The following is a 17,224-nucleotide window of genomic DNA, read 5'->3' as shown; positions in this document are numbered from 1 at the left end:
TCACACAGGCCCCGCATCACCTCACATCATCACCAGAAGGTTGAGTGCAGCACAGTGACACGTTTTGAGTGACAGGGACAAAAGGACCATTACCCAGAGTGTGGGAGCGAGGAGCGAGGAGGGCGGCGCAGGGTTAAGAAAAGACAGTAGCCATGAATAGAGTGTAAGTGGGGCCAAGGGACTCCAGCCTCAAGGACTGAGCCCCTAATGGGGCCTACACATTAACTTTTATTGGTTAGGTGAGGAAGCAAAGGAGGTAAAGCTTGTCAATCTCAAGATCTGTGAATCCTATACATCATAATAGGAAACTGATTCAAGCCAATCACCCTTGCCTGCAGGCAGCTGAACGGTAAGTCTCAGGATGTATGTACTTCCCCAAGGGACAAAACTTTATGCATATGAATAGATGGAGAGCACACCATTGAATCTCTTCCCTTGCAGGTTGTGGGAAGGAATGCAGCCACAGAGGCAGAGGCTCTCCTTAGCCCTGGGAAGGTGGGGGCTGTGCCCACCTCTATCCACCCCGTGGATTCTCCTGTTGGTCCCCACGGGCCTCCGCCTGTCTTAGGTTGCCTTCCACGTGGTAGTTGTACCTGTCATTGGCTGATCAGCCATCTATCTGGGGCCAAACAGGGAGACATAAGGTGCAAGCACAAAGGTGAAGCAAAGTCCCTGAAAGGATCCGTCTCACAGACTCTCCTTGCTTTAGGGGCAGGTACAAGGGGACAGTCAGGTAGGCTGCTGCGTGGCAACAACCCAAGATATACAAGGAGTTCTGCCACTTAGCAGGAAGAGGACAGAAACTCCAAAACAAAGTGAGGAAACGAGCAAAGGCCATGAACAAGAACGTTCCAGAAGAGAAGACCCTGAGTCCGAGGGCCTCGGGTGGGTCATGGCCAAAGCCGTCAGCAGCAACAGAAGCGCATGGATCACAGGACAGGCCCCGTTCCCACCAGAGCACGGAGCATGTGGGCCGGGCGCGGATGGTGCCACCGGGCTGGGGACATGGACTGCCAGGCTGGGGACGTCCCGCAGAGCCGTGCGCTGGGCCACAGGGGTCCTGGTCTGCAACCTTGCCCTGGTTTGGCCTGTGTCCTGTTTGTCACTCACCTCTGTGACACCATGCAAGTGGGTACCCACTGTCACACGTGTTCCCAGCGTGGGCCTGGGCAAGAGACCCTCCCATGCAGGGGCTGCAGGCCTCGCTGGGGCACCGAGAGCATAGGGCCCATCACGCCTGTCTCAGAGCTGGAGGAACTCAGGGTCTTTTTAAAGGAAAACTGGGTTTGGACTTTGCCCTTCCCAGCTCACTGTGGGACAGTCACTCAGGGCAGGGCTGGCCAGGCTGTCCCCTCCCCATCATGGGCACAGGGCCCACAGGAGCTCCATGTGGCCTCTGCCTGGGACGAGGACAGAACTACCTGTGGGAGTGTGGGGAGGGCGGGTGAGCAGGTCATGGGGTGGTGCCTGAACGTGAGGCTGCTGAAAAGAAAATGCAGGAGGGGCGGGCGTGGGGGCAGGGTCGTCCCCTGGGTTCTCACCTAGAGTGTGGGGGAGTCGTGGGCAGGCAGGCCCTGGCCGAGCCCCACAACCGCTTTCTTTCTCTCTCCCCACCCCCCATGCAGGTTTCCTCATTATTACTGACGTGTTCACTTTTCACTGAAAGCCCTGGCATTCCTGTGTAGACAGACGGATACGCAAACCTGCTTTTCTCTCAGAGCACAAGTTAAAAATTATTCAGCAGGAATTCCTGGGCTGCGTTGCAGAGGCCGGTTGTACCAGGCAAAGGTTTGCACCGCATTCCCGGCCAGGCCGTGGAGGCCACCCTGGGAGCCGCCTGGCCGCTGCCCTGCATCTTCAAGGGGACCAGGTAGGAAAAGTCTATGTGGTGGGGTCCGCAGTTGCCTTATCGCTTCTGGACCGAGTTGGCTCAAAGCCCCCTCACTCTAAAGCTTTTCTTTCTGAGTCGGGTCCAGCCTGCGGCCAGTATCTGAGGTGTTTTGCTGCTGCCTGTGGCACTGAGGCGCTGGGGGCCTTCGGAGGCTCTCTTTGTTGGGGGTGGGTGGCGATGGTCCCACAGCACACATTTGGGGGCATCTGAGATAGCGGGGAAAGCTGGGGTTCGTCCCCGGGCCTGTGCAGGCCGGGCTGGCCAGCTGCATCCACCTGAGTGCCATGACCTCCTGGAAACTCAGCCCCATGTGTTTCTATGGAAAGGCCGCACGGTGATGCACAGGCTCCCCCAGGAGAAGTTGGGAGTCTGGGACCTCGGTGGCATTTGTGGGTGCTTCTGCGCTTCCTGTGGGAAGGTCACTGTTAGCCTAATCACGGGGGACCCAACTCTGACCCGGCAGTGTCTGAGCCACCCCCAAACCTTCCTGGGCCCTGAGGAAGGCGGCAGCCGGGGCGCACGTTTCCCGGACAGGGCAGAGCCGGAAGTGCCTGCCAGGAAGCCAGATTGACTACACTTAACAAAACACATGCATGCAGGGCTACCCTGTAGTTGTGGGACTCCTGATTGGCCAGGGTCGGACCAGCTTCCTCTATGAAAGCTGAAATCCAATCTTGCCGAGATTCAGAGCCCATGGTGTCATGGTGATGTGGGGGCACAAAAGAAGTAAGACATGGGCTAAGACTCGGATGGCTCCACAGCAGCACTTGGCCTGGCATGGTCATATAGCAAATGGGCAGGTCGCAGTGGGGACCATCCACCAGCAAGGTGGAAAAGGGGTGGGGGGGCTGGGCTACGGGTGGCCCCGTGATGGGAAAAGCCAGGAAATTGGGTGCTGCCCCGGCAGAATGTCACCTATGAAAGGGGAGGTGGAGAATGTTGACAAGGTCAGGTACTGTAGAGGAGCTGGGAATGGTGATGGAAGACATCCTTGAGAGCAATGAGGACAGACATTCCCAGCCGGGTCTCAGGTAACCTTTAATCACAGGTCCCTCCAGCATGACTGAAATGATGCCCGGGCCTCAGACGATGACGACGCCAGCTGAGTTTGCAGTTCTGTTTTCAATCACCACTCTACCTGTATGTAGAGTGGCACATTTCTGTGAGGCTGGGACAGATAGCCTGCCACCCCGTGCCCAGATAGCCCCTGTGGTGCTCACTGCTTCTTGGGGACACCACGACTGAACCGCAGCTCCCGGGGTTCCCATGTTGGTGTCACCTGTTGAATTCGCCCTAAGGAAGAAGGCATTTACTTCTTTGCCTCCCCCCCCCCGCCCTGTCCCACACATGCTGGGGTCCCCCTGTATCTCTGGCAGAGACACATATTATCTGGGTTGGCTCGGACCCGGGCTCACAGCGGCCCACCTGCCTGCCCATCGGCGTACCTGTCCACACGTGAGCGTCCCCCTGGAGTTAATAATCACCTTTCTGTTTTCCTGCTCGTTGGGTTTTCTCTGAGCTCACGACTAATTCATCCTCAGGCTCTCACCAGGGGCTTAAACACACAGAGTGTCTCTGGAGGCCCCTGCGGAGCCTTCTGGGCAGTCCTCCCGGGCAGTCCTCCCAGGCAGTCCTCCCGGTCACTCCTCGTGCGCGGCACAGCTCGGCTCAAGGCCTCCCCTGGTCTCCATCCTGAGATCCCCTTTGCTTGTCCCCAGGGTTGGATTTCCCTGGATCCCACGCCTTCTTCTTTCTCGGTTACTTGTGGAGCGTTACTCTGTGTTGGTGGAGCGTGTCCTCATAGCTTCCTGAGAAAGACATGTGACACACATCTGGCGTTAAGGGCCCTTACTCCACTCTCACTCTGGTGGCCGTGGGGCCAGGCTCGAACCCCAGGGTGGTCACTGTTCTCCCTCCAAACCGTGAAAACCTCACCCCAGCACCTCCCAGCTCCCCACGCTGTGGGTCAGCGTGGTATCACTTTAACTCCTGATCTGTGGCATGAAACCTGCTTGCTTTTCTCACTGGACCTTGTAGGGGCCTTCCTGCTGTCCCCAGTCTTCTCGGTCCGTGAAAATGACCTCTATTTGGGTTCGTTTGCATCCCCTTTTCTAGGTGCCCTGTGGCTCTTTCCTTCTGGAAATTCCTGTCTGTCAGGTCCAGGAGATTTTCTTGCTTATTAATCTTTATTTCCTCCCATCTGTCTTCTGGGCTTTCTTTCTGTGCTACATATTATCAGTGTCTTTGACCTCATAGACCGGCCTCCAACGACCTTTCCTATTTCCTTCTCTGGTGTTTGGCTTTACTGTCACGGAGATGCCTTAACTCTGATTTCCAGCTCTTCCATTGAACTTTACATTTCTGCTGCCATGTTAATTTCCAAGTCATTTTTGTTCTCTGAATATTTATTTCTATAGCATTCTAATCTCTTTCCGTGGTCACAATATCTTCTCTTATTTTCTTGAGGATATTCATAAGTGTTTTTTTTAAGTTTTCTTGCACAGAATCTTTTATATATTTCCATATTTCCTTACAGTCCTATTGAACGTCAAAGCTAAAACTTGAATGTAGAAAAACATTCCACAAGCAAGGTCAACAGAAAAATAATTGGTTTGAGAAAACATTTTAATGCAGATGATAAGTGGTTAGTCAACATTGTGCTAAGAGCTCTTGTAAATTGTCAAGAAAAAGACAAGAAACTCTATGGAAAGATGGGTGAGGGCTGCGGCCAGGTGGCCCAGTGAGCAAGCCCACATCAGACTCAAGGCAGGGAAGGAAGCCTCAGGGACAGGACAGGGGTTGTCCCTGAGAGCAGAGCTGTAATAGGGTTCCCTGTGCGGGGTGCACTGAGGTAAGGGCCTCGCAGCAGCTTGGGGTAGACGGGAGGGTGTCCCAAAGTGCCAGACTGGGGCCCCAACAATAGGGACTTACTACTTTAGGGCCCCAGAGGCTGGAAATCCCAGACTAGGTGTCGCAGGGCTGGTTGTTCCAGGTGGCCTCAGTGGTCGTCCCTCTGTGTCTGTGCCCTGCTCTCCTCTTCCTACAAGGACACCAGTCAGACTGGATGAGGCCCCGACCTACCAGCCTCATTTTAAGTTAAGCACCTCTTTAAGGCCCTGTCTCAAAATATAATCAAGTTCCAGGGTCCTGGGGTCAGGGCTTCACATATGAATTTGGGGGACATGGTTCAGTCATGAGGTTGTTAGGTGCAGCCTCTCCATGGACGGAAGGGGTCCAGGTGACTCGCGGGGACCAGACGTAGGCGTGAAGCAGAGCGTTCACCTGGCACATCGTCCTGCAAAACTGCCAGTAAAAGTCCGTTACAGACAGTCAACAACTGACCCTTGAGCTGTGTGCGGATGGTCCACTCCACCCGCGTTTGCTTCAATAAACACAGCCGGCCCTGTGAGCCAAGCAACATGCATCAAACACAGTACTTTTGGTAGCTGAGAATACGAAATACTGGTTTTCATCGTACTTGGTTGAACTGCGATGCGAAGGGGCGACTGTAAACTTTTGGGGAGTCAAGTCGGCGCCCCAACCCCGCGTTGCTCAGGCTCAGCTGTGTTGCAGCTCACATGGACCCTTGTTGTACACAGGAGTGTAGAGTTTATCAACAAGGAGAAAACACAGAGAGAAATGAGCTGTCGCCTGTGGACTCGGGGAGGACACGGAACCGGAAGCGTGGGCTTGGTGCATGGGCCACACTGCCATGCTCACCCTCTCAGAAAAAGCAAAGGGAAGATGCCCAGGGTCCGACAGGGTGACTGGAGTGGGGCCTGGTGTGGCTCGGAGCCCCGGGTGGCGGCCTGGGTCTCCTGTCTTCAGCCTCTAGTGTGTCCTTGCCACATGGGGTCACTGTGGGCTGAGGTCTGAGGCCCCAGGTGAGAGGCTGGGAGCTGGGGGCACATGGCGCCCTCCCCACCAGCCCGGAAGACCCCAGTGGGGCACTGCTCCTGGGTGTCCACTCCCAGGCAGTGTGTGTGGGGGGGGCAGCCCACCACACAGTGGCTGTGATATTTCACCCTCACTGTGACATTAACCCTGTCCTGGCCCTTAATTCTTTGCCCAAGTCTGCCTCCTGTGCCCCCAGGAGACAGCAATGAACTTCCCTCTAACCTGTCAGGGGTGTGTCAGGGTCAGCAGCTGAGAGTTTGGGGACACCCATGATATCTGCCTGTCGGTCTACGAGAGGGTTTGGCTCAATCCAGACTTGGGTTCCCAGGTCTGTTTGGACAAGTGCAGAGTTTTCTGGAGCTTGACCCAGTAGGTGGGTGGTCTGGGGAGGGGACGTGTCCTACAATGTGGGTCCCGTTTTGTTTTCCTGAAAAAGAACGATTTGATTAATGTGTGTCTTTGCCCAAGTCCCCTTCCTGGCGTGTAAGGAGCGAGGGGTAGGAAAGACCCGGAAGCTCTGCCTCCTCAGAAATAGGCCTGATGTAAACAGCACAGGGGAGGGCACCTCACTGTGAAATCCTGCATGCCTGCTCCCCCCCCACCCCAGGGTCCCAGTGCGCCTGCCCTCCCTTCCCAATAGGACCCCCAGGCCTCCATCCCCCCCCCATCCCACCACAAAACCGAGACCAGGTCAGCAGCTTCTCTCCATAAAACTGTTCCCCACATCCTGTCAACACCAACATCCCAGGGCAGCTGCCTCTGCCTCCCAGGACGTCACCATGTGCTCCCCAGCAGGCAAGGTGGCCTCTAGGTACAAAAGGTCTCCCCATGCCTGGCCAGCATGACTGTCCCCACATGAAGGGGCCAGAGCTCCCCACTGTGGAGCGCGAATTGTCGGGGGGAGCAGGAAGATCCCTGGTCAGAAAGTGAGGGCCTTGGGCAGGGGTGATGGTGCCTGCCCAAGCACAGGTGAGGGGCCTGCCATGCCCCCCCCAGCTCCCGCAGAATTGGGGTGTGAGCACATGCCATGCAGGGGGAACAAAGGAAGGGCGTTTACACCTGCAGCACCATGTCCACACCGCCCTCTGAGGCTAAAGGGAGCATTTTTCCCGTGGGGGGCAGGCAGCTGGTGAGGAGCCGGCAGAGCTTGGAGAAACATGGGGTGGAGGCTGGGGACGGTGGGCGTGGAGGAGGTCGCCCTGGAGAGCTGTGAGCTGAGCAGAGGCACAGCAGGACACGAGTATTTGGGGGCTATAGTGGAGGGCTATGGGAACCCCCCTGGCCTGGGGACGTGGCCATGGAGTCCATGGTGGGGACACTGAGTTGGCATGTGGTGGGCAGCCGTGGCCACTGCTAGCAGAACGGTGACGTCAGAGGTGTCCTCACTGGGAGGTGGCCCGGGAGAGGGGCTGCCTGGGCAGCAGCTCTGGGGGGTTGGGTTACAGAGGCCACGCCAAATGCTTGGGGCAGGCACCCTAATGCCTGCCCATCAGCCCAGAGGTAGAATCCACGTACAGAACGTGAAGTTCCTCTGCTGTGAGCAGATACTACCTTTTGCTGCAGATGGGGAAGGGGTCTGGTCCCCTGGGGGGCCCCTGCCGTGCAAAGCTGTGGGGCGCAGACCGGAGGGCGGATCCTTTCTTGGTGGGACTCACGCAATCTCCCTTCGTTTGTCCGGGTTAATTCGAGTGCAGGTGCAGATCTGCAAACAAAGGTGGGGCCCAACCCCTTAACCCTTTCAGCGCCGCAGGAGACTGGGGGAAACAGACCAGCAGGGGCAAGAGGCTGGAAGCCGGGCCAGGCGGTCAATTTGCCCTGGGCACTTGGCCAGACGCGCCTTTGTGGGGATGGCGGACCGCACCCCTGCCCGTCGGCTGGGTGGGGTCGGGACTGGGAAGGGACGGAGGCAGCCCCTGCTCGTTTCTTCCACGCGCGCTCGCACCTGGGCCCGGGAGCCTGCGCACCTGTCCCCGACCCCAGCCCCGCCCCTTCCTTGGTTTTCCAGTTAACAATGCGGGCGGACCGGGGCTTTGTGGTGGCCTCACTCTAGGGACCGCGCTCGCTCGTCATCGTGGGCGGGGAGCCCAGCTTTGCAGAAGGAAACCCGAGCCCCCGCCAGGTGCGGAGGAGACAAAGGCGTTGGGCGGGGCCTCCGGGTGGGGCTTCGGGGCGGTGTCGCTCCCCCCGAGCGCGTAGGAGGGGAGGCGCGGGCCCGGCTGGAGGGCAGAGGAGGTGAGGCGGCGTCCGGGGGCCATGGTTCCGTCTGCCCCCTGCCCCCACCCAGGTGAGCAGGGCAGGCTCGCCCCTAGGGACCATCTTTGTGTCCTGTGGCCAAATCAGTCCTCCGAGAGGGTTTCCTTGAAAAGGACAGAGGCTTTAAGTTAAAGCGGCTTTGCTGGCTCTCCCTGACCTCCCCCCGCCCCAGTCCTGGGCGGCAGTCCTGGGCTCCCCGGACCTCTGCAGTGTCCAGTGCTGGAGGTCCTTCTGGGGCCTCTGCCACCTACAGTGTCCCAGGTGCAGGAGCACCCCTGGGAGTCTGGGGATGCACAGAGGGCACTTCCAGCCCCCACCTGGCCCACGCCAGGGTTGTGGCACAGCCTGTGGGCCGGGGTTCAAATCCCTGTGACCCTAGGGAAGGAAAGGTTCAGGTCTCCTCCTGTGACAGGAGCCAACAGAGGCCTTTGTGACTGGTAGCCACGGCATTAGTGGGAAGGTGGACGGGGGTCTCCTGAGGTCCCCCCTGCCCTCTCCGGGTCAGGGGCCTGGACCACCCGCCTCCCTGCTCTTCTGGGCCCTCAGCCAGTCTCGCCTTTGTGGCTCTGCCTGCCTCCTCAGGGCGCCTGGCTCTCTGCAGGCCCGCACATGCTCAGTCACACACCCAAAGCCCCACATGCCCCCCACGCAGAAGTGTGCTCCTGGAGTTGGCAGCCAGGCGACAGCACTGCAGAGCACTCTGCCCTGTCCTGGGGAATCCACTCTGCCCCCCCTTCCACTCTCCAGACCCATTTCCAGATGCTACCTCTGAACTTCCTGCCTCTGTGGGCCCTGGGGGGCAGGGCAAGGCGGCCCCTCAGCAGTCTCACTGAGCAGACAACATGACTTTACGCCCTTGGGTCTCATTGGGACTGGGGCTGTCTTGACCTGCCACCAGCCTGAGTCTTCTCTCACCCCCACGGGCCCCATGGCCCATGGCTGGAGGCCACCAGTTCATCCTGCCTTAGACCTTCAGGAACAGATGTGGTCCTTCCTCTCCCCAACCCGGTTGATTCCTTCAGGAAGCCCTCTCTGACTGCTTCCCTGAGCTGCCATCACACTCAGGGTACTCAGCAACCTTGTGGCTCCTGCAGGCATAGAGAAGTGAGGGAGAGGCGGGGTCAGGGAAAGAAAGGGAAGGGGAAGAGGAGAGTAAGCTGTGCCCAGCTACAGGTGCACCTGCCCGAGGCTGGAGGGCCCCAGTCAGGGCAAGACAACTCCCTCCCCACCTGTGGCCTGCAGGGCTTAGTGGTCTCTGGAATTAAGTGAATTCTCCAGAAAGCAATTTGGAGAAAGTGTCCTTTATCCAGAGACTGTGTCCTCCCCACTTCTTGGTGTTAAACCGTTGTTTGCTTTGAAAAATGATGGCTGGTAGATGGTGGCATTTTTGAATGCCCTTTTTTGTCAAATAAACACATGCTAGTCCCCAAAGTCTGGACAGCAGGGCCAGATCTATGTTTTCTAGGGGAGAAGGAGAACAGTGGCCAGAAGCTGGGCTCCTGTGCTACGGTGGCCTCTGGACACCTGCAGGGTTGAGGAGCGGCCCTGCCTGGGGGCTCACAGGTCCCCCTGAAGCCCTCTCACTGCCCAGCTGACCTCACAGGTGTTCCTGGCCTTGGTCAGCATGTCCTGAGTGTGGGTGGCCATCAGGGTGCTCATGGGGATGGCCCCAGGCGCCCAGTCACTGGCTTCCGGTCTCCGGGTACTGGAGCTCCGAAGGGCACCCTGTGTGGCGGCCACTGGCGTGAGACCACGGGCAGTCACGGGCTGTGCTCAGAGGAGAGCATGGGATCTGGGAGGGCAGGAACTGCAGATTAGAATCAGATGCTTCGTGGAGACCGAGACGTGCTTCACGTCCTGTCACCAGAAGCGAAAGCAGGATGTGTTGCAGCCGCGCTCAGGGATCTTCACTGTCCCAGGCCACCTGCCACCTTCTGGCTGCTCCTTGCTTCCTGCTGGCTTCCTGCCAGCCCTTACCTGGGATTTGACAAAAGGCAGAGGAAGGGGAGAAGTAGGGGAGGGGTCAGTGCAGATGGGGAAACTGAGGCTCAGCAAGGCGTGTCTGGCCAGGGAGGTGTGGGCTAGTGCCCACAGAGGCCGAGTTCCTGTGGCCGCAACACTTCTGGGTCCTGCGTATAAACTGTGGTGCCCTTTGCCCTCGTGTCCAGGGAGGGGACACAGCTGGGTTCCTACAGGATGCTCCTGGGGCCCTGGAAGGACAGGACAGGGTGGGAGGAGGTGACATGCGTCCGATGTGAACCCTGAGCCTCTAAGATATGTTACAACCTTTCCACCAGCAGGGCGTCCTCTTTTCTGGGATCATCTGCCTGCGTGTGAGTTTCTGTGCTTCCAGAAGGTCGTCCCTGCCTCGGGGTTGTACAGACACAGAGCTTTGTGCCCCATTTTGTGAATGGCGGGAGGGCTAGCAGCTTCACTGTTGGTCTCTTCTGCTCCTGGAGTCTCACTGCCAGCTCCCCCTTTTCTTACACGAAGTCCCACATCTTGTGGGTCCGTTTCCAGTCTCTGCTGGGCCCACTCCTCTGTCTGTCAGGTCCTTACCCTGGTGGACGCTTTGAGGGCCAATGTTCCCTCACCGCTTTTCCCTTGCAGCTTTGTCCCAGCTGGTTTTGCCCATTTTCCTTTCCCGGTAGGAACAAGTTGGCCTCATTCCTTAAACCACGGGTAGACTAGGGTGGGATTGCACTGAGAGTGAAAAAACGTGGGGAGCACAGGCGTGTTGCTGCCATGGGGCCTGCCACCAGGGGCACAGACGCTCAGCGATCTCGCTGCATCTGCTGGCCCCTCTGGCCCCATGACCCGCCTCTATGATCATGACCGCCCAGCCCAGACCACCCCGTCCCCCACCCCTGAAGCTCATCCCCAGTGCCGGCTGTCAGCTCCCAGGGGACAGCGTTCCTAAAGCCATCACTCTCCCAGGCCTGGGACCTGAGCTGGTCTCCTGGGGGAAGAGGGGGTTGAGGAAAAAACACGGGAAGTGTCACTTTGCAAAGAGGACAGAAACACAGAGGCTCATCCAGGGGGACCCACCTCTGCCCTGCACCTCTCACACACCATGTCCCCACACACCAAGCCCCCATTTCTCCTTTGCTGTCACTGGGTAACAATGCGAGAAGGTGGGAGTCTCAGGGACAGAGACTGCACGTGTGCGCCCTGTGTGTATGCCCTCGGTCCTGCGGCTCTGCCCCACGGGGCCCTGCCTGAGTCCCAGCCCTGACCTCAGCCAACACAGAATCTGGCCAGAGCCCTGAGGCCTCTGGGAGTCTGTAGGGTGGGACGTGATCGTGGCCTGCGGGGCGGGGCGTGGGGCAGGGCCGTGTCCTAGGGAGTGAAGTGTGAACTTTGACAGGTCTGCAGGTTTGCTGGGTCATGGACCCCACTGAACAAGACAGGTGTACTGCCCCCAGGACCCCTGCCCAGTGGCACACCCCAAAGTGAGCTGTGCCTCTGTGGGCAGCGCCTCTGTGGGCAGCGGGTGTGGCTGGGCTGGGCTGGGCTGGGCTGGGGGGAATTTCCAGTGAAGTGAACCAGGAAAGTGTATGCAGGTGTTAAAGCTGTGAAAATGGGGCAGGGGTCCCTGTGTGTCTGGTCCAGAACCTGCTTCATGGGTCAGGTGTGGTTCTCGGCCCCAGAGGATCAGGCAGCTGCCCCAGCCTCCCCCCCCCCCACTCCAGGGCAGCAAAGGCAGCCAGAGCAATGACCCAATGACCTTGGTGTACCCTCTGACTCACGACCCCACCTATGACACAACGGCCTCAGGACTCAAGCCAGAAAGAGCAGGGGAAAGAGGGACTTCATTGCATCGACCTGCCCTCCCCAGAGCCTTCTCCATCCTCTGCCACCAGGCTGCTCCACCTGGTTGCCATGGCGCCTTCGGCCTCCTCTGGCAGCTGCAGCACAGACCAGGTGCAGAAAATCCCCGGACAGACTTTTTCCTTGAAAGACCCAAACCCCAGATGGAGTGTTAGCTGAGAGTCGAATACGGATGGTCCCGACTTCCAATGGGCTTAACCATGGTTGGGCTTATGAGTTTTCAACTTCACGATGGTGTGAAAGCTCTGGGCATTCAATGCAGACCACGCTCTGAATCCCACCTGTTCCCAGGCTCACAGATCGCTTATGCAGCTGCAGCTGCCCTCAGCCCCGCGCTCTCAGGATCAGCACCGATGTCTGCAGGGCTGTGTTCCCAGTGCTTTGTGGGCATGTTTCATCTGTGTTTGGTTTTTACATCCCATCATGTATAAAAAATGCCCACCAGTGTTTCATGCTTCTGGTGAGAAGAGGGAGGCAGTTACTCTTGAGATGAAACTCAAGAGAATGGCCCAGCTGTGGGTTGTGTGTTCTGAGCACGTGTAAAGAAGGCCAGGCTGAGCTGTGAGCTTCGCAGGTTAAGTGTATTGAATGTGTTTTCACCTTATGGTATTTTCAGCTGTGATGGGTTTATCAGGATGTCAGCCCATTGTAAGCCGAGGATGGTTCTGATGGTCCTCCCATGTCATGTTATGTTGCCAAACCACCAGTGGACAGTTAGGACTGTAATAGCGTCTGTCATTCTGCCTTGTGTTAGTATTTAGATTTTATAGGTATTTATTGCCCCAGAAGCATATGAATAACTACGTTTGCCCCCAGCATTCACATTCCCTGTCAGACTCTTCCCAGCTGACCATGCAAGAGCTGCTCGTTTGTAACTGACGTTTGCAAACATGGTCACAGCGTTCGTGGCTGTCACTCTTGCTGCAACATTTTATCTTGGCAATAGTAAGACACATCTGTGCTTTGCTCACATAGTTCCGGAAGCTGGCGTGGCCACATTCTGCCAGCACAGGCCCCGCCCAGCCTTGTTCTAGGCAGCACGGTGATCCCAATGACTGTTAGTTTAGCATCCAGCCCCCACCCCACTCGGACAGCAGCCCAGGTGGACAGCCTGCCTGGTCACAGTGGCTCCTGGCTCTAGGGGTGGCCCTGGTGGCCACACATCTCGATGGACGCTAGTACATGATCGAAGGGGAGGGAGGTCTTCCAGAGGCTCCCACATCCCTGGGACCCTGGCTCAGGCCCTACCGAACTCTGGGGATACCATGGGTGCTGGCAGAACTGGGGTGGGGCCACGGAGGATGCAAGGAGCCTCAAGTTTCGGGTGCAAAGGCTCGTGTACTCCAACGGGATGCAGAGGTGCTGAGGTGCGGCCTGGGGTCACATCCTGAGTCTCAGTCAGAGCCCCATACACCGTGCAGGGGGAGGAGGGGCAGCCCTGCCCATGGCATAGGTGTGGATGCCCGGAGGCCCTGTGCTGCCCCAAGTGCACCTAGACCCAGGATGGAGGCAGGCTCCACTTCTGGGGAGGACTGGGGACCACCCACCCAGACTACCTCCTCCAACTGGCTGAGCTGGACATCTGCCCACTGCTGTCATCAAAGCAGCCCTGGGCCTGTCCCTCAGCTGTCCCCATGCCTCCTCCTCTAAGGTCTCAGGGATCCCAGACTCTAGGTCCAGAGCTAAGTGCTGGCACATCCCCTTCAAGGGACCTGCCCAGGGGGCCTGTCTGTGGATGTCCCCCCTCCCCAACCCTCATCCTGGAAAGCCTGTGTCCTAAACAGCTCTCCCCTTGCCCACCGCCCTGGGCCGAGCGTCCACCCTCTGTCCTCAGGGGCCTTCTCATAGCCTTGCACCCTCGCTGCATTCACAGGGGCCCTTAGACCCCAGGCCCATGACCATCCCCCAGGCCTCATGACCATCCCCCAGGCCCGGCCTCCTAGGCTGCAGCCTCTGGGTCCCCCAGGGTCAGTCTCTGCAGGCCCCTGGCTGCCCCTTGTGAGCAGTGACACCCTATGTGGTTTGTGGACTCCCCCTCTCCCTTTGTGTGGTGGTTGTCCCCAGAGCCCAGCAGTGCCTGCTCTCCCTGCAATCCCTCGTCTCCCGCCGTGGCTGCAGGAATTGCCCAGCCCAGAGGCCTCCTCTCAAACTGTGGTCAGGCAGCAGCCATCCTGGGGTGGACACTGTGCTCCTGGCCGAGTGGAGCCCCATTGGGCCTGTTCAGGGGCCTCCTGGAGGCCCCACGCTCCCACAGTGTCCACCTTCATCTCTGCTGTGCCAGTTTCTTGGGACCTGATCATGCCCTTCCCATCTTTCATAAAGCCCTCCTTGACCCCAGTGACCCCTCCAGACACTGCTGCTCACTCCCTCCCTGCTCCCCCCCTAGAACCCACAGCCACTCCTCCTTCCTGCTGCTCACCAGCACTCTCTCAAGGTCACAGTGACCTCCATGCCCAATCCTCCTACTGGCCTGGCCAGTGTCACCGCACCCTGGGTGCCGCCCTCAGACACTACCAGGATCCCTCCTGCTCCCCCACCTCTCTGCCTGTGCCGTCTCTGCCTCCCACGGACCTTGCAGTTTCAGACAGGTCTCTGGGCTCTTCCTTCTGCAGCTACTGCACCCCAACGCCCAGGCCAGCCAGCCACGCTAGAATCCTGTGAGTCTGGGTAGGCCGGGTGCCTGCCTGGTCAGGATGCATCATACCTACCCGGCCACAGTGTTGTGGCAGCACAGGCCCCTGTGTCCCTGGCCCCCTGGCCCCCAGCCCCCTCTCTCCTTGTCCCTCTGGACCCCCGGACCCCATTCCCCCTGGCCCCCTGACCCCCAAACCCTGGCCCCAGCCCCCGGACCCTGGCCATCCTGGGCCCCATCCCCCATCCCTTGACCCCCTCACCACCACCCTGCCACAGCCTTAAGCAAAGTCTTATCCGCCAGGGAGGGGGGTCAGCAAAGTCTTGATCCTTCCATCGGACCTATCAGCATCTTTTAGAAACATTAACTGACATATTGTTCCCAACCGTTGTCCTCACGGTTTTGGGACCCAGCTCTTGGTGCCCTCACACATGCCCAGTAAGGGTGACCAGGTGCACGTGCCGAGGGGCACAGGCTCTCTGCACTCAGCTCCCATGCCCATGACTCTCATGGGTGGCGTCCCTCTGGTCACTGACACCCATGGGGTCCAGCTGGGTGTCCGTGCTGGAACACCTTCCCCTGGTCTCCAGACTCCTGCTTCGAGTTCGGGCTGAGATGTCTGACCAGCACGTCACACTTATGTGACTGAAGCTGTGAGTTTTTCCTCCCAAACCCTCCCACCTCAGCGTTCCTCTAGCCCTGCCCCGGCCCGCACACTGGCTGCACACGTCATGGTCATCCCCTCTTGGGTGCCCAGCCCGTGACAGCCCACGTGAGGAGGTGGCCCACCTGCTGCAAGCCCCTCACCCCCACGGCAGCCCCCACTGGCTTCTCCCTCCCTTCTCGCTGGGGCCTCTAGTGCCAACGGTGGGCTGGGGCGGGGCCTAGACAGCTGGGAGATCACAGTGGGTGAAGGGGCTCCATTGGCCTGTCCTCTGACTCAAAGGGTGGGAGGTCAGCAGCACGGGGGCGTCCACTGACAGAAAGTGTCCATGGAGACAAGCATGGTGGGTGGTTGGGGGGCCAGTGACTGGCCTGCTGGGTGTTCTTTCGGGGCACTGTTCTGGGACCATATACACCCGATGGTTGTACGACCCTGGGAATGCATTAAATACCACTGAATTGTTCCCTTTAAAATGGTTCACTTTGTGTTCTGTAAATTTCACCTCAATTTTAAAAAAACTCCTGCAAAATAGGCTCCTCCCGCTCCCATCAGACCTGGCTCAGGTGCTGTGGCCTGGGCCAGGCGTGTTCCCCTCCCCCGACTTCCCTGGTGTGCAGCTGAAAAACAAACTGGGGTGCCGGGTGGGCGGCCCCACAGCACAATTATGCTCCAGCCAGTGGAAAAAGGGGTGGTAATTTTCTCGAGCCCCGTCCCCGGAGGCGGCCCCAGGCATCTCAGTGACTCTTTCCTGTCTTTGGAGACCAATTACCCAGGTGGTGTGGACAAGCAGGGGCCCAGCGGCCTCGTTAGCTTGAGGCCTGGGTGGGAGGAGGCTCCTCTAGGGAGGCGGGTCCAGGGCCCAGAGGTGCAGAGGAAGCCTGGCCAGGCCCCCCAGCCCCAGGTGGATTCCCACCTCTCTCTACCAGTGCGTGCAGGGCTGCAGGGCTCTCTCTTTGCGTTGGTGACAGCCCAGCTGATGCCTGCAGTTCCCGGGGCCTGGGTTGCATCAGACAAATGGCCCCACGGGGCTCCAGCAGCACCTGCAGCCGCGGAGGCCGCCACACCCCTGTGCTGGCTCCAAGCACCAGCCCAGGGCTGCCTCAGTTGTCTTGTGGGCTGGGCTTTGCCTCCCTCAGGACCGCCACAGCTGCCACTCCTCCCTGCCGCAGCCTTCCTGTGAATGTGGGGTTCTGGAAATTTCTGCCTCCGTCCTCCTCCACGGAAGCAGGGACGCCCAGAGCCTTTCCCTTCACTCCCCGTAAGCCCCAAGTTGGCTGGGGCTCTGAAGGCCAGAGGATCTGTCTCTGTGTCCCGCTTAAGGAAGAAAACTTGGGGCCACGATATCCTGTTCCCACTCAGCTGCAGAGGGCCATAGGTGGGCAGGGGTCATCATAGCTCCAGGACCTTCCCCTGGGTCACGGCAGATGCTCCCCAAAAGGCACCCAGAAAGTTGGGAAAGGCCTGACTTAGCCCACACTACCTCTAAGCTAAGCTCTGTTCCTCCCTCCTCCCTGGAGGTCACCCCCACCCTGATCCTGCATCCCTTCTAGGCTGGCCCTAGAGCCGTCCCCGCCTCCTAGTCACACTCAAATCTAACTCTGGGCACAAGGTGAAGCCCTGTCCGCTCAGTCTCTCCCTCATCTGGACCTGACAGGAGATCACATAGGACAGTTCCCTGCAGGGAGAACAGGGTGGAAACAGCCAAGGTCACCAGGAGCAGGAGGGGGTATCCCCAGGTGAGACCCGGGGGAGGGATGAAAGAGGGGCCACACAACCCAGAATGACTTCCTCGCTGACCCCATCTGACCTCACTGACCTCACATCACCTGGCTGAACCCACCTGACCTCCTCACTGACCCCACCTGACCTCGCTGACCTCATCTGACCTCACTGACTTTACCTGACCTTCTGTTGACTTCATCTGACCTTCTCACTGACCCCCCCAACTCGGGGAGATATGGGTCCTGTGGGGTAGGGTCACCAGGAGTCCCAGGGGTTAACCAGGAGAGAGGAAGGGAACCTTCCAGAAGAGGGTCAATGTGTCCACCAGCCAGGG

The 17,224-nt window shown here is 58.7% G+C and overlaps 1 protein-coding gene and 1 long non-coding RNA gene across 2 annotated transcripts in view; one reads left to right on the top strand and one right to left on the bottom strand.

The window, feature by feature from the left end:
• Nucleotides 1-1,730: 1,730 nt before the first annotated feature.
• Nucleotides 1,731-17,224, top strand: part of TTLL10 (tubulin tyrosine ligase like 10) — a gene marked incomplete at its 5' end in the record, with an annotated part of 46,568 nt that continues 31,074 nt past the window's right edge. Inside the window, one exon of the mRNA XM_074334339.1 lies at nt 1,731-1,870. Within this exon, the coding sequence (XP_074190440.1) occupies nt 1,731-1,870 (140 nt within the window). The remainder of the gene's footprint in view (nt 1,871-17,224) is intronic.
• On the bottom strand, nt 4,499-8,174 carry LOC109434832 (uncharacterized). Its single transcript, XR_002135880.2, has 2 exons — nt 7,340-8,174; nt 4,499-5,194 (listed from the first exon to the last, which is right to left on the bottom strand). It is a non-coding gene; the product is annotated as an uncharacterized LOC109434832 (long non-coding RNA).

Source organism: Rhinolophus sinicus, linkage group LG06 (genome assembly GCF_036562045.2).
Source record: "Rhinolophus sinicus isolate RSC01 linkage group LG06, ASM3656204v1, whole genome shotgun sequence".
Taxonomy (NCBI): domain Eukaryota; kingdom Metazoa; phylum Chordata; class Mammalia; order Chiroptera; family Rhinolophidae; genus Rhinolophus; species Rhinolophus sinicus.
Note: the sequence above shows the minus strand (reverse complement) of the source record. Positions and strands in the feature narration are given on the sequence as shown.